The sequence below is a fragment of the Miniopterus schreibersii genome (assembly GCF_964146895.1).
Source record: "Miniopterus schreibersii genome assembly, chromosome: 7".
NCBI classification, from domain to species: domain Eukaryota; kingdom Metazoa; phylum Chordata; class Mammalia; order Chiroptera; family Miniopteridae; genus Miniopterus; species Miniopterus schreibersii.
In genome coordinates this window covers 40012945-40028996 of record NC_138108.1, presented here as the reverse complement: position 1 = coordinate 40028996, position 16052 = coordinate 40012945, and the positions used below count along the sequence as shown (strand labels likewise).

At 41.3% G+C, this 16052-nt stretch overlaps 2 protein-coding genes across 7 annotated transcripts in view; both read right to left on the bottom strand.

Annotated features, from left to right (window-relative positions):
* Positions 1 to 2626, bottom strand: part of ATF2 (activating transcription factor 2) — a 70973-nt gene extending 68347 nt beyond the window's left edge. For 2 of the 6 annotated variants that reach the window (XM_081141804.1, XM_081141806.1), the window contains exon 1: positions 2460 to 2626. The gene's annotated coding sequence lies outside the window, so the exon portion shown is untranslated. Of the gene's footprint in view, positions 1 to 2234 lie in introns of all 6 variants that reach the window. The other 4 variants (XM_081141805.1, XM_081141807.1, XM_081141809.1 and 1 more) reach the window with 3 other exon arrangements.
* Positions 2627 to 11977: 9351 nt separating this feature from the next.
* On the bottom strand, positions 11978 to 15230 carry ATP5MC3 (ATP synthase membrane subunit c locus 3). Its single transcript, XM_081143383.1, has 5 exons — positions 15114 to 15230; positions 14823 to 14928; positions 13597 to 13674; positions 12882 to 13075; positions 11978 to 12239 (listed from the first exon to the last, which is right to left on the bottom strand). The coding sequence occupies exons 2-5, from the start codon at positions 14859 to 14861 to the stop codon at positions 12125 to 12127; spliced, it is 426 nt and encodes a 141-aa protein (XP_080999509.1). The 5' UTR covers positions 14862 to 14928; positions 15114 to 15230; the 3' UTR covers positions 11978 to 12124.
* Positions 15231 to 16052: the final 822 nt, after the last annotated feature.

Genomic DNA, 16052 nt, shown 5'->3' with positions numbered 1-16052 from the left:
AACACAGAAATACTCAGTTAAACTATTGACTACAACAATGCAAATTTTTTTACAGTACATTTTAATTACAAAGAACAGCATAACATGTACCATATGTGTTGATTTTTATAAAGATCAGTTGAATATCCAATTATTGTCACCCATTGGGTTTTACATGAAAGATTCTGTTATTTTCCCATGGTGACATAGTAAGATCCACAAACTTGATCTAACAATTTATATAATAGCAGAGAACATATAAATTATTGAAACCCGCCCGGCTGAGCATCAACCTAGGATCCAGGCGATCAGGGTTCGATTCCTGGTCAGGGCACATGCCCTGGTTGCGGGCTCGATCCCCAGCTGGGGGTGTGCAGGAGGCAGAGATCAATGACTCTCTCATCATTGATGTTTCTATCTCTCTCTCTCTCCTTTCCTCTCTCTGAAATCAATAAAGATATATTTAAAAACAAATAAATAAATTATTGAAACCCAACTTTCCAAAATACAAAAATTTAGGTAGGAAAAATGTAGATGATTTCTTGAGTTAACGCTAGTTATAGGTAGTAGACGTTTGATGCATAGCATGTAATTTTTGGATATTCATATTGCTTCCAAATCCTGAGTACCAATAAAAAGTATCCCTGCAAAATATTAAAGAGCTGACATAATAACCATTCCTATTATTATCTTGGTTTAAAAACATGAAACAAATACTCCAAGTGAAAAAATGCAGTAATTTTTGGAATACATGTTTATGCACCTTAAAAACACACACACAAAAGTCCCTGAAAGCTCCTTCCTTACTGACAATTAAAATACAAACACCTAAATTCTAAATTATCACAATATATTTTAAATAATTAAAAAATTAATGGTAGTAGCATCTTCTCAAAGCCAGATTAAACATGTTTTGGGAAAGTAGCATACAAACCACAGTAAATTTGGAAGATTCTTATAATTACAAAGACTAAGACTCTTAACTGTAACTCAGTTACTGGTGGCCATAAAGATGCATGAACTTCCTTAAATCTGTTTTCTTGATTGCATAAGGGAATCTCTATTTTTTCATATACTTTACATAAATGTTCCTGCAATTTTGAAAAAAAGTGTTTACAATGGATTCCTCAGTCAGTGTAACAAATTTAATTAGGAGATATAATTGCTACTGTATGTGTCTTTCAGGGCACTTAACCCTGTAGGACTGACTTTTTAACAAAATTCTCACCTTCATAGCTTTGGTACAGGAGACCAAGAATACATGGTTAAAGATTATGCCTAGAAAGGCTATTACTGACAATGCCAGTGATTATGAATTTCTTCAAGTAGGACAAAATGTGCTCAGAGGAACAGTTTTTGTTCTGATTTCAAATATATACATTAAATTCATACATTGTTACCGTTTCCAAGATTTAAAATTCCTAAGAAATTGTAGCTTTCACATTATAATTTAAGGATTAGTCAATATGACTAAAGTTCATCAGGAGTAATCCCTTTTACTCCATCACATTCACTGTAGTGTTACTCTTGGCTTCACCAGTTTTAAGACGCCCCCATTAAGCGAGAGCAATTTTATACTACATAAGGGCACACAAATGGTCCCCAGCTCCTCCACCCTCTCCCTCCTTCCAGTTTCAGTTCAACGAGCGAACAGAGAACACACACACACACACACACACACACACACACACACACACACACACGCGGGGCTCTGGTCTCTAGGGCATCAATGAAAAGCACAGGTTATTTCCCAACAGAAGGTCTGCAGTCCACCCAGGGAGGTAAAATGTGGGGGGAAATAAAAGAATCAATACACATCCACACCTCAGCCCCGCCCCACCGGGATAAGTGGGGGTGGCGGGAGTGTGAGGGGGAAGAAAGGGCAGAAAAGGCCGAGACTTCCAATTCCCAGATTCTCCATACCATTTGTTCCTTCATGTTCCACCGCAGCAAGTGACCCTGACCCTCTTTCCAGCCGCGCCTCCCCATCCACATCCCCGCCACCATCACATACACAGTCCCCAACCACTGAGTTCTCAGTGGGAAACCAGAGCCAACCCTCTTCCTGCTCAAACCAAGGACTGAAGGGAGGCTCCCTGATCCCTGAGCAGACCCGACGCGTTACCCAGGAACCTCTGAACTGACTAAAGGAGATAAATCGGGGGGAGGGGTCTAAGAGGAGCCGTTATTCCTTTTTCCTCTTCGTTAGGAAAGCGCGCGAGCGGGGAGGGGCCGGAACAACGAACGGCAGTTACCTAACGGTCCGGCCGGGCGGTCGGGCTCCAGAAGCCGACGCAGCGCGGCCGCTGGGGTGGCAGCACAGTCAGTCGCCCCGAGGGCTGGGCGCCGAGGCAGGAGCGCCCGAGGTGATGGGAAGCGGGGGGTGGGGACTATGGTGAGCGACGTCGCCATGTTAGTGCCTTCTTTCTCCATAGCCCTACAGTCTCCAGCCTTGCGGCCCTCTCCCCATCACCACTCACCTTTCTAAGTCACTAATTCATGCTCCTTTCGGTCGCCAGGGAGGCCTGAGCTCAGCAGTGTTTACAAACTACCCTTGGAGGAAAGGGCTGAACGGCACTTTAAAGGCCACGGACTCCCACAGGCTTCCGTCCTCTCTCGCGAGATTGGATTGACAACCCTTTTCCCCGCCCCACTCCCGGCATCCCCCCTTTCTTCTCGTGCCCCTCCCCTCCATGCACACGCCCCTTCTTGCCTCCTTTCAGACAGAGCGCCTCCGGGTCAGGTGATTCCGTCAGGTTTAAGGGAGAGGGCGGGACTTCGGGAAGGCGGGGATTGAGGGGGCGGGAACCAAAGGACACTCACTAGCTGGTGATTGGACAAAGAGCCCGAAGGGCGGGAAGCAGTTTTGGAGGGGGCGGAACCAGGGAGCGAAAACCAAGGTGTCTCGGTAGCACAGAACCTGCGGCAGCCAGTGATTGGCAGCCGGCTGGAGGCGGGCTGGGTGTGGGGCGCTGGAGCAGGTGGATGTTGAGGTCGCTGGAAGGGGTTGACGTTTTGCTGGGAGGGAAAGCTGAGTGGCCCGAGGGGGGAGAGCGGAGGGGGAGCTGGTGAGTCCCCGGAGCCCAGCCCCCCGAGGCCGGTATTTCCGTTTCTGTCGCCTCCCCGCCCTGGGTGGGAAGAAGAGTAAAGCGCCGGGAGGGGGCGGCGCGCGCCTAAACCCACCTTCCCGCTGCCCTGGACCCTGAGAGGGGGAGCTTCTGCGAAACTGAGGCTTGGAAGAGGCCGCGTTTGCCGGAAATATCCCACTAGGCCCCGACGTGCTTAAAGCGGGAAAGCCAGATAAGTCCGTTCTGGAAAGAAAAGAAAAAGCCTTTGCTCTGAGTGTCGTTTGTTCGAAGTTTACTAACCTAAAGCTGGAACTGATTCTTCCGGCTCCTAAGCGTCTAGTGCAGTGTATGATATTAGCATATAATTATGTGTTAAGTGACTTACCAAAAGGAAATACAATGTCTTCTACTATAACACCGTAATGTAAAAAGTGCAAGAACTCGTTTTTAAGAGAAAGTCTCCCATGTTTTGGTATATCCTATTTTATCAATTTTCCTTTACTTAGTAGTTATAGATAATATGTATCAATTTTAGTAGAAATAATTTCAAACCTTTAAAACATCAACAACTCCTGTTTTTAGAGAGGACCAAAGGACACTAAATTAGAATATGGCATAGAAATGTCACTCTCTCCACAATGCTATCCCACTGCTTAATAGGTCTGCAATGCCAAAGAAATGTCTGTCAAGCTTTGAAAATAACTGTTTAGAATAAAGGGGGAGATGAGGAGATCATTTGATTAAATTAACACTAGAGACTATACAAGGGTGTGCAAAAGTAGATTTACAGTTGTGAGTACTGAAACACAGGATTTATTCTTGTATTTTATTTATTATTGTATTATTTATTTGTATTATTTGTCTTCTTTTTTTATTATTTCGTATCCTTACTTACGATTTACCTTTTAGGTAATGATGGCTGGTAATTTACCTACTTTGCCCACCCCTGCATTTACTTCACTCCTTTATTTACTTAACAGAGAAGTAAACACTAACACAGAAATAAGTACAGTGCTGAAACTATTCCTTTTAACGTTGCTATATACGATTTAAATGTTTAAATGTCAAGTGTAGGGATATTGATTGTTCAATAAATATGCACTGGCCTAGATTGAGAAGATGATCAGCGCCCCTGTGAAAATTTGCATTGACTATTAAAAAAGGGCATGTTTTTTCAGTATCTTGTTTTTTTATTCATTAAGTGCCGATTTCTAGTCCATAACAAAATTATGAATAGTTTATGGATTAACATAAAATTCATTCACAAACATTATCTCTAAATTAAAGTGGAACTGAAATTGTTGGAAGATTGTGGGAGACAGTATTTGAGAGTTAATGAACCTGCAATTCAATAATGGCATCTGGCAAAAAAGTGAAATTGTAATGGCACTGGACTTTTTAACAGGTTTCTGGCCTGTATACATGTATGTGAGCCAACTCACTTCTCTTTTAAAGCTAATTTCATTACTCGAGAGATCAAAAGGGAGACAGGTTATTAACTCTGCTTCTCAAATTAAGATGAAAGTACCATCCTCATATCAGTAACATTAAGTAGGGTTAGTGTAGTGTAACACTAATTATATCAACAAAACCTCAGCAGCTCGGATTACTGATGATGGACATGGTGATGGACAAGTTTTGCAGCTGACAAATCACAGATGGTTAGGTCTAGGATACAGTCACTAATATGGCGCTGCTTGTCTCCATTCCCAAAAATGTCTAATATAAGGAGAAAATAGATAAACGTTACCGCATTTTAGAAGAAATTTGCATCACGGTTGATTTTTAAAACAATTATTTTTCATTCACTTAAGATCAAAAATTTAAAATTCTTCTGTCTAGTTTTGATTCATTTTCAGTTAGCAGTAGGTTTGGTTTTAAATTCGTCCTCTTTGTCCCTACTCCTCTGGTCGGTTGTCAAGTAATTATCTACATAATGCACTAGAGGAACGTATTACGATAAATAAAGCCTTTCAGGAGTCCTCTTAGACAAGAGAAGAGTCATTTAGTAATACAAATAGTACTGTGACCTGTTGTGAGAATGCAGTTTTAGCTAATTTTTTAAAGAGAAAGTATAAAGAAGATGGGGAGAAAACACGTGGAGAGGATGCAGATCTGTTCAATGCATGTTGGCAGCCTGGCAGTTAGCAAAAGTTCTCACTTTATTTACATATTTCTAGTTCCACAACAGTTCATTGACTATAGCTTTTCTACAAGTGGAGAAAGCATTCAGTGTGGACAAAATGAGAGAAAGAGGGAGAGGGAGGGAGGTTGGTTTAATTTATAAACCATAGTTTTTGTTTCTCTATAGATAAACAAAACATAACATACTCCAGAGTATCCCTTATATCTGCCTTGGACTCAGGGAAAGAGTCTCTGCATTTTCACAGGTATCCTTAAGATACAGCCTAGTACAGTGCATTAGCTGCGATTTTGCCAGTGAGATCAGGTGTGTTCGTGTGTGTGTGTGTGTGTGTGTGTTATGAAAGGGATGGAAGAGGGAAGGCATGATTATCCGCCCACCTGATATCAGAGAGATGCGATGAAAACAGCATGGTCCTAGACATTAGAGTTGATTTTTTGGGGTAGCTTCACTCATGGTACGTCGTCTTTTTCTATATCTGACAGCCCAGGGTTTTCCTGCACATTGCTGAAATCACCTATGTTATTACCTCTCAGTGCCTGTTCTCACTATGGAAATTTCCATTCAGAACATTTCAAGTGCAAGGGGTACCACTGTTTACCCCCAACCTTTGGTTTCTCAAAATAATTTATTTACTGTATGTGGCTTTGTGGGGGAAAAATTAGAGGGCTGTATTTATTTTAATCATACCAATTATTTTATGCCAGCCTCAGTGAGACTAGCCTGGAGACTATCAGTGAGACTATCAGTGCCTCCTCCAGTCTCTCTCTCATCCCACTCACTAGAAAGAGGGCTTTTCATCATCATATTCTGCTTCCCCCACACTTTTAAGTTATCAATACAAATAGATAGAACCACTCCTAGGGTAAAGAATTTTGCCTGGCCATTTCAGTGTCTACCCTTAATGGCTAGTCTATTTGAGCACCTGAGGCCCACAAAATACCAAAGCCATGAATTCCTATGCCGGGAACCAAGGAAGATCTGGTCATATGGACCCTCCCGGGCCCTTAGACTAATACCTTGCTCTTTCCAGTTACCTTTTTACCTTGGACATAGACTCTTAGGTTAACTGTCAATCAGATGCTCTGTTCCTGTGCACTTCTTTACTCAAACTCAAAGCCAAGGTGTATTGAGCATAAACATGCCAGGCGCTGTTCCTGGTACTGAGGCTACAACTATAAACAAGACAAAGTCCTGGGGAAGGGGAGACATAATACATAGGAAAACAATAAGAATTTAAGTAATGGTAGTGACTGCTATGGAGAAAATATAGCATGGGTGTGACAACATGCAGTATTATAAGCTTACTTCTTTTATAGGATTTTAGAGGACTTGAGAGCTACAGACATTTTAGATATTTCTAGAGAGGTAGATAAATGCTTTAGCTGCAGGTATTAAGGGAATAATACTGAGCTGTCCAGTGGCTGAAAGACTCAGCCAACCTGTAGCTATTTGAGGAAGCAAACACTGGGACTCGCCTAGAAGAGGAGCAGATAGATCCTGGAGTCTCCATGGCTGGGAAGTGCTGACTAAAAGCTGTTGTTGAATGGCAGCCAACAACCATGGGTCTCCTTAAGAGTTGGCCAAGATCAGTTGTAGGATGTTAGCTCACTCTAATAGGTGGAACAATCAAAAGCCTTAGGATTTATGAGTCCATGTTAATCTCAGGTCATTTCGTCTTTTTAATATTTGAACTCCCTTGAGAAAGGAGCGCTAACTAAATTTCTAAGAGGAGATCAATTATTAGCATCAGCCAGGAGGAAGATGTATAGATTCTGACCAGGAGCCTGGACCCAACTTTAGATTATAAACAGATTGATAACTGAAAGGATGTGACCTAGGGAAATAGACACAGGCATACCTGGGAGATATTTTGGTTTTGGTTCCAGACCCTGTAATAAAGCAAGTATTGCAATAAAGTGAGTAGTAGTCTTTTTGCTGGTGGAAGGTCTTGCCTTCACTTTGTAAAAAATGCAACATCTGTAAAGCGCAATAAAGTGAAGTTCAATAAAAAGAAGCATGTCTATAGTTGCATTCTTGCATCTCTTCAGCATTTGATCTGTTGCAATGTGTTGCTTTGGTTGAAGAACCTGATGAAAATCTAGCCTCACAGCTATGTAAGTAGAAAAGGACCTCCTGAAGCCCCGAAAGCCTCAGAAGTCTTCAGACCACACTTTAAGAATTACGGGATTAGCAGTACATTCCAGTGGGAAGGGGGGAAATTTTTTCCAGGGAATGAATTGACAGCTATTTGAAAGAGTCTGAGTCATGGCATGCTGGAAATTACAGTATTCTTGGACAGTGCTTCTCAAAGTTCATTGTATTTACAAATCACCTGGGATCCTTGTTAAAATTCATATTTTGATTCAGCAGTTCTGGGGTAAGGCTCTAGAACCTGTAGTTCTGACAAGTTCCCAGGTGATGCCAATGCTGCTGATACATGGGCCTCACTTTGAGCAGCAGTGCTCTGGTATATTATGCTATACACATCATCAGAAAGCCTATAAACACATGTACGAGTGAGCTTGTGTGTGTGATGAGCAGTGGGGTGGGGGGAGAGGGAAGATAGGGATGGGCAGAGGGAAGAGAGAAGTATAATAAACTCATGTAATCTTTAAAAAAAAGCTTTAAAAAGATTTCCCTATAAATCCTATTAAGTTTTGGCTACCACTTATTAACTATCTCTGCATCAAAGCAAGGTAAGGCATAATCTTGCTACTGACAATTCAACAGCCATGTTTGTTGAGGCAGGAAGATGGCATAAGATCTGAAAAAAATTGCCCCTAATTAACAATTGGGCAAATTATTGATGGACTCTGTGTTTGGGACTGAAGTCCATAATATTATCAGTAGTTATACCATGAAATTACTAAATATATGCACAGCATGTAGAAAATTGAACTCATTTATTATTTCAGGTGTAGAAATCATGTATTTAAAAAGGCTCTGCAGAGAACAGAGTGCAACAATTCAACCTTTTCCTCTCCGAGACATCTACCACCCACGTCAAACCGTATTGGCTAAAATGACTTAATAGAACTTAAAACTATGGCAGAAGCATGAGTATAGTTTATTTGGTTCTCAAATGTTACTTCCCATTTGTCTACAATTCTTAAACTTAACTTCAATGACATTCATTTCTACCCAACATTAGCCACTCATCAATGTGACCAAATTGTAGGTTCACTACAAACTCATGTTATCTACCTGGAGCTGGGTCCTTACTGCTGGTCTGTACTTCTTGTATTCACATCTACTCCAAGCCATAAACCATAACTTTCCTTTCAAACCCACGAATCTCTCTGTAAGATTATACTTCAAATTTGTATTTAAAATTCTATAAACAAAATCATTTCCCCCATATCAGCTTTTTCCTTGTCACTCCTAACATAATCACACTAAAAATTAAAGCATGGACGTTGGAATCAAGGAAGATCTAAATCTGGACCCTGACTTTGCCACTTAATGGCTACATGATCTTGGAAATTGTTTAACCCCTTTGAGCCTATTTTTTTTCTCTGCATCTTGGAAAGTAATCCCAATTTTGCAGGGTTGTCATGAGGGTTAAATGACTTGAGTACAGTTTATTTGGTTCTCAAATGTTACTTCCCATTTGTCTACAATTCCTAACTAGTTCCCTCTCCTTCCCTAACTAGTTCCCAAGATCTAGACATCAAATCTACTGCTACTCTTGTAGACTTTAAAAAAACCACGAAAAACAAAAACATTGCCACCATCCTAGACTAGGCCCTCATTACCTCAGCAAAGCTACTATAGCAACCACTGATTGTTATTGGCCCTAGTCCATCCTATACACTGGTCTTATATTAACCTTTTTAAAACAGAGCTCTAAGCCGTCAAAGGCTGGTTGTAGTCACCCAAATAAAACCCATTCTTATACCTGCCAGTTTACATCATTTGGCCCCAGGCTACCCTTGCAGCCTTATCTCACACTACCTCCCTCTGGTACCCAGACCGCTCTTTGCTTCTTACATGCTTTTCCTGATGCTACCCGCTAGCCAAGATTTCACTTTCTTCTGGCCTATCTTCATTCCACCAGTTCTTAAGGTTTATCTTAATTTGTAGACAAATAACATTTCTTCATGTGATTCCATCACTGGAAATTCTACCTATTTTGAAGATCTTAGTACTTACTGTCACTCTTCTGAAACCATTCTGAGATTTAGTTATTTCCATACATACCTAGTGTTTGTGGCTAGATGACATGTTTCTCTGTAATTCAAACATAACTTTCATACTCAAACCTATTCTGAGTTAATCCCAAAGGCATTAAAAATACCGCATTTCTGCAACTTGGAAAGGTAACAACTTAATACCAAATAGAAAGTATGCTTGGAAAACTGGCACTCTGCCGCTCTCAGTGCTCTCATCTGTTGGACTTTTAAAAAACCAAACTCTTATCAACATGAATTCACTTGATGTTTGTGTGAAAATAACATCTTACTGGCCTCTGTTCAGAAACTAAGAAGCTGGTGAAAAGCGTATGCCATTAATATTTGTAAGGCTCATGAACTAAGGGAAGTGGTACTTCCTGTAAAACGGTGCACAATAAACATTTCTGCTGTCAGTAGACGTATTCCAGTGAAGTACTTTCAACCTCAGAAACTTGTTACTGGACATAAAAATATAGTAGAGGGATATACTCCAGGATGTCGTCCCTTTTAATGTCCTTTTTGCCTTCTAGGTAAAGTAGGCTGTGGTTATACTTCTGTTATACTTTCTAAAGTCTTTTTTTTTCCTCAGCAACATGAAGTCAGGCAGCCACAGCCCAGATACTTCCATTCCACTTTCAGATTTCCTCAGCGAGGGGCATCTCTTGCAGAAACCTGTTCCAGAATCAATGTTTCAGGCCTCTTCAACCAACCACCAAACCAGCATTACGAACATTTTTTTTAAACACAAGTTGATTTAAACCAACTTGATCACAGGACTAGTTAATCTACATATTTTCCTAGTATTAAAAAATTTGGTATGATTTATACTACATACTTTGTGTTAACAGTACTTTAATTGTAGTAAAATATATTTGCCATTTTAACGATTTTAGTGTGTCAATTCAGTGGCATTTAGTACATTCACAATGTTGTTCAACCATCACCACTATCTACTTCCAAAATGTTTTTATTACCCCAAAGCAATCCCCATACCCATTAAGCAATCACTCCCTATTCTTCCCATCTCCCCAGCCCCTGATAATGTGCTTTGTCTCTATGGATTTGCCTATTCTGGATATTTCATATAAATGGAATCATATAGCATGCAGCCTCTTGTGTCTGGCATTTTTCACTTACCATGTTTTCAAGGTTCATTCATGTTGTAGCATGTATCAGTCAGTACCCCATTCATTTTTATGGCTGAACAGTATTTCACTACATGGATATACATTTTGCTTATCCATTGATCAGTTGATAGACAACTGGTTGTTTCTACCTTTTAGCAATTGTGAATAGTGCTGCTGTGAACATTCAAATACAAGGTTTTGTTTGAATACTTGTTTCTTAAAATCTTTTGGGTATATACTAAGTTCTGGAATCCCTGGGTCATACAAAGAGTACTTTTAATTTACATTGCTGAATTCAAATACTGAGTAGTACTGTTAAAAAAAATAGTGATGTCTCCAGGAATGACAGACTAGATGACTAACCAATCAAAAAGTGGTAATAGCTCTAGCTCTAGCTTTTTGTAGCCTCATTTCACTGTATAGACAGTAGGATGAATACATGTAAGTTAGTGATTCTCTGTGCACAAAAATTGACCTGGGAAACCTTTTAAAAAAATGCAGACAACTGAGTCTCATGGCCCAAGATTCCAATTCAGTAAGTTCAGAACCTAGGGATTTGTATTTTAAACAGACATCCTAGGTGATTTTGATGGAGGTGATCTTCCCACGGTACTCTGAGAAACCCTGGTAATTGATGACTCAACTGAAATCAAATTAGGCAAAGGGCATTAAAGGAGTACAATGTAGGTTTCATAATTGTCATCTTAACCTTCATGGAAACCCTGAAACTGAGATGACATATTATATAATGGTACAATGTATTTACTAGGGGAAAAACTCAGTCTTTCTATAGTAATACCGCTTTCTTACTCTTAATAGGAAAAAATTTGACCAAGAAGCAACATGTACTATCATAAACAAAATACTGTTGGATCAACTATTATCTCCAAGACTCCTACTATAAACATGTTAGTATCAATGATAAGCAATGCTTTAGCAACTTTGGGCTTTAAAAATGTAGCCAATTCGGTTTTGGTTTTTAATGAAAGCCTTGTTTGAGAAACTAGCTGCTAGATTGTTTCTTCTTAGAAGACAGATAAGATTCATTATAGACACACAATTGCTTAGAAACTTAATGAAAATTGCTTCCTACTCCCATCCTAAAAAGCTGACATGATTTTTAGATCTAGCTGTGTAAGATCAGCCAAGTTACTCTTGGAAGATGATCTTGCTTCCAAGTATTGAATTCATGTTAGCTCTTAAAAACAAAAGTATCTTGAACAATTAACTATCTTGGTTTAAATAATCATATTTCATAGAAGCTGAAAGCACTCAAAATTTCTCCTTTAATGATTAAACAAAAACCCCATAATTTACAATGTGCAGAACACTAGATAAAAGAATTCTCGTAAAAATTACATTAGGATCTTTTTCATCAGTGGGGCAACCGCTGTTAATTCCCTCTGACTTGTACAGCATCTGCCTGAATGCACGTCCCTTCTTTGTGATGATCTAAATTTAGGTAAGTACAAATCACAGCAAAAATTAAAGTTTTCATCTTTAATGAAATGACTTTGGAAATAATGTCTTATTTCCACGACACCAATACTACAGTGTTCGGAGTCACAGTAAAGTACACAGAATTACATCCGTAATTAATATGAATGCCAACATTCCAAGCAGTAATTTCCATTACATGGCAAACAAAATCAAGAAAGCAACCATCAAACAAAAGAGACCCATAGCTTCAGACAAGGCAAATCCCAGGATAGCATATGAGAACAGCTGCTGCTTCAGCGAAGGGTTTCTAAAAGAGAAAAACACATTTAATTGTTACTGTGAAATATTTGAATTTCAATGGTAAATGTTAAAGAATCAGATTACTAGTGTGGGGATCTTTGTAAACTGGGAAATACTGGAAGTGTATTTGCCTAGATCTCTTTTGCTTTGCCTTTGACATTCCTTTCTCCTCAATCCTAATTGTGAGGAAAAGGGGGAGAGCTGACTCTGTATGTCAATATAAATGGTTAGTCTTCATTTTGGGGGGTTCTGACATTCTTCTTATGCCTGTGTAAGTATGTTCTCTACCTTTTAAGAACTGAGAGTTTAGAAATAAGGTCTTTAGTAATAAAATGAAAACTGACTTTTATAGAATGTGCTATTAATTCTATTCCCAGTATAGCTTAACAATTAAGAGTGCAGACTGTGAAGTCAAACTGAGTTAGCTATGACTTTGAGATTGAGACCTGTGTTGCTAGTCCTTCATAGGTAAATAGGAGTATATCTCCAATGGGTGTTGTGGGGAGTAAAGTGAGATGTGTGCAAAGCCCTCAAAATAGAATGCAAGACACAGGGTAGGCACTTAATACAAAGTAGCTATTATTATTTCACTAAATTTTCTAAGTTTCCAACTATTTCAAGCATACCCTTATTTGGCCATGGAAATTACCTGGCATAACCAATGATAAGGCTGCCAAAGACTGTTCCAATACCAGCACCAGAACCAGCCACTCCTACTGTTGCAGCACCTGCACCAATAAATTTGGCAGCAGTATCAATGTCTCTGCTGATTGCACTGGTCTGAAACTCCCTTTGGATTAGCTGAGGCACACCATTCTGGGCCCCATTAAATACTGTAGAGCCCTAGAGAACAGGAAATAAAGGCAAAGGTCAATCAGTAATCACAGTTAGCTATTTTAATTACTATACTGTCAAAATGATAACTAGTTTTCTATTTTGTAGCCAAGTTTGAATAGGAGGTGGTATGGCACAATAGAAAAATCAAGGGCTTAAAATAATTCCAATCTTGTACAATAGGGATAACAATATTTATACCCTATAAAGTTGAAAATTTAGAAACAATGTACATGCATATGCTTTTAAAAGAGTAAGTTTTTCAATAACTGCAGCTATTATAATTTTAAATAGAGGCAACACAAGCCTATATACTTAAATATACATAAGTATATTTCTTAGCCAAATCAGGTGGGTAAGTTTTGGATACAGAAGTTTACTTTATAGGCTTATCTTCTGCACATTTTATAAAATGTGGAAAGGATTGCCTTCAAACCATTCATTCATGAGTTTTTCCCCCCCTTCACTTTAATTAAAACCATAAGACATACTTAGGAGTGTCACTTAATTTCTATTATTACAACTATTACCTCTCCAGTCCTAGCTTCTGGTCGAGATAACACTGATGCAGAAATTGGTCTGTATGCAAGTCTGGACCCAGCTCGGATCTATTAATGAAAGAAAATATCACGTAATAAGTAAGGATATAGATAAGACTTCAATGACCCTTCTTGCACCATGAGTTCTAAGAAAGCAAGCAGCATAAATGAGTCAAAGTTCATGACTTTTCTGTATTGACACTTATCTTGGCTGTTTGGTCATTTTAAATACATGAAGCAACTTTAATAGTTTTTAAAACTTGCCTCATAAGCTATTTGTAATATACTGTACAAAACTTCTAAGAACTAGCTTAAAAAAAAAAGTATTGCTTTTAAAATTTCAATTACTGTAGTGTCACAATTCAGATCATAAGAACAGCAATAAACACCGCACATTCTTTGGTAAGTTCAAGGGGATCAACAAGTGAGTTTATTAGGAGAAAATAAGCTTCTTATTTAAAATAGCCCATTAGTTAATATGAGCTCCCACCATTTCCAAGACATTCCAACATGTCTGTTAATCATAAAATTAAAAAGCAGTTGAAGCAATTCTACATCAGAGTAAGAATAATCGGTGAAATACTCTGACCATAAGGACATATTCCAGTCCATGCTCTGCCTGTCCTTGAGTGTCCACTAAACTAAGGTCACAGAAAATTCCTTCGGAACCAAGATCTAATTCTCTAAGACAAATCTCCCATATCTTCTCTTCACCTAAAGCCTCTAAAACGGTTATGGAAGTAACATTCTAGAGGCAGGAAGACAGCTTTAGGCTGCTCCGCCACCTTCCTCCACCCACGCAGGGCGAGGCAAAGTCCCTCCCTCTGCAGCAGCGAGTTTGACCTACAGACAGGCAACAGAGAGCTCTGCTGCGGTGAACTAGGCCTCAGCGGCCCCCTCCCCTGCTCACAGCACCCCAACCTTAGCCTCCACCCCAACCCGCCAGCGTGACCGAGGGAGTGGGGGAGGGGGCCGCTCCGGGCCGGGAGCAAGGAGGGCTTGACCTACACCGCTCCGGGCCTGACAGCTAGGCCTCGGCCGCCCTCCATCGCCCTGGTGGAGGAAGGAGCAGAACGGGGCGCGCCAGGATCGGGAGGGAAAGACACGGGGTTAGGGGGTGAGGGGAGATGCCCCGAGAGGCCGGTGTGCGCCGCCCACTCAACAACGTGGCCGCTGCAGGCCGACAGGTCGAGCCCCGGCCCAGCTGGGCTACGCACCAGAGCGGGGGTGCAGGCGAGCTTGGCGCAGGCGAACATCTTACACTCCTGGGGCGGCGCGGCTGGAGGACTTGGTGGCAGGCGACGTGGGCTCCGCTCCCGCTTTCTGCGGAGGAAAAGAGGCTTAAGGTCAAGTGCCCTCCGAGGGCCTGGACTCCCCGCCAGGTCCCGCGGGCCCCCGTGCACGCCGCCGGCTCGGGCGCCGCGCCCAGGGAGGCGCCGGCAGAATGAATGGGTCCCCGTGGGCGCCGCTCCGCCCGGGGAGGCCCCGCGCCCGCGCCCTCGGCTTACCTTCCCAGGAGGTGGCGGCGGCGGCGGCGGCAGAGGTCGAACGAGTGGGGCTGGGCGCGCAGGCGCGGGCCGGCTCTTATCCCCGCCGCGGCACCCGGATGGAGAAGGCGGGGAATCGGGTGCAGTCGGGAAGGCGCTCAAGGTCACTTTGTAACAACTTTATTGGTAGTCGTTGGGAAGGACACTGACAGCCGCCCGCTGATGGGCTGGCTGGTAGACCGTGGGCGGTAGAGCAGAGGCAAAAAGAGGTTGAAAATCAGCCCTGGCGGAGAGACATGAACAGGTTTTGGTCTAAACCGCTGGAGGAAAGGCCGCTTTTCTTTCAGTTGACACCTTGTGAGATTTGGCCTCTTATCAGTTGCTCTCAGTAGAGGGTCCCCTTCCTGGCCATTCTCTGCGAGGGAGGACTTTGTGTGCTGGGAAATGGGTTTATTCACTACTCGACAGGACAGATTAGGGTCCCCAGCAAAGTGAATACGTTTCTTTAAAGGAATTTGGAACAGGATTCCAGAGGGATGGTTAGCTCTTTGGACGAAAGAGGACCTGGCCTAGAAGTACTGGGACAAAGGAATGAGCAGATGAGCAGCCTAAGGGTTTTGCGCTCTGGGGCACAAAGTTGGCCGTTGGTAAAGTGAGAGAGGTCAGTTTTTCTTCCAGCTCTAGATTGGAAGAATTAAGGGATTGTATTGTATTTCATGAAGGCCTGGGACTAAAGAAAGTCTGAATATTTTCAAAACCTACCCAACTTTAACATTGGTTTTTGCTAACTTTGGACAAATCATCTTCTTCAAATGCCAACAGAAATGTCTCAGAAAACAGCTTTTACTGAACTTCTACTTTACTGAGTCCACAGATTCAAATGCTAATCTCATCCAGAAACATGTTCACTGATACGCCCAGAAGTCATGTTTAATCTGGGCACCCCTTGGCCAGCCAAAC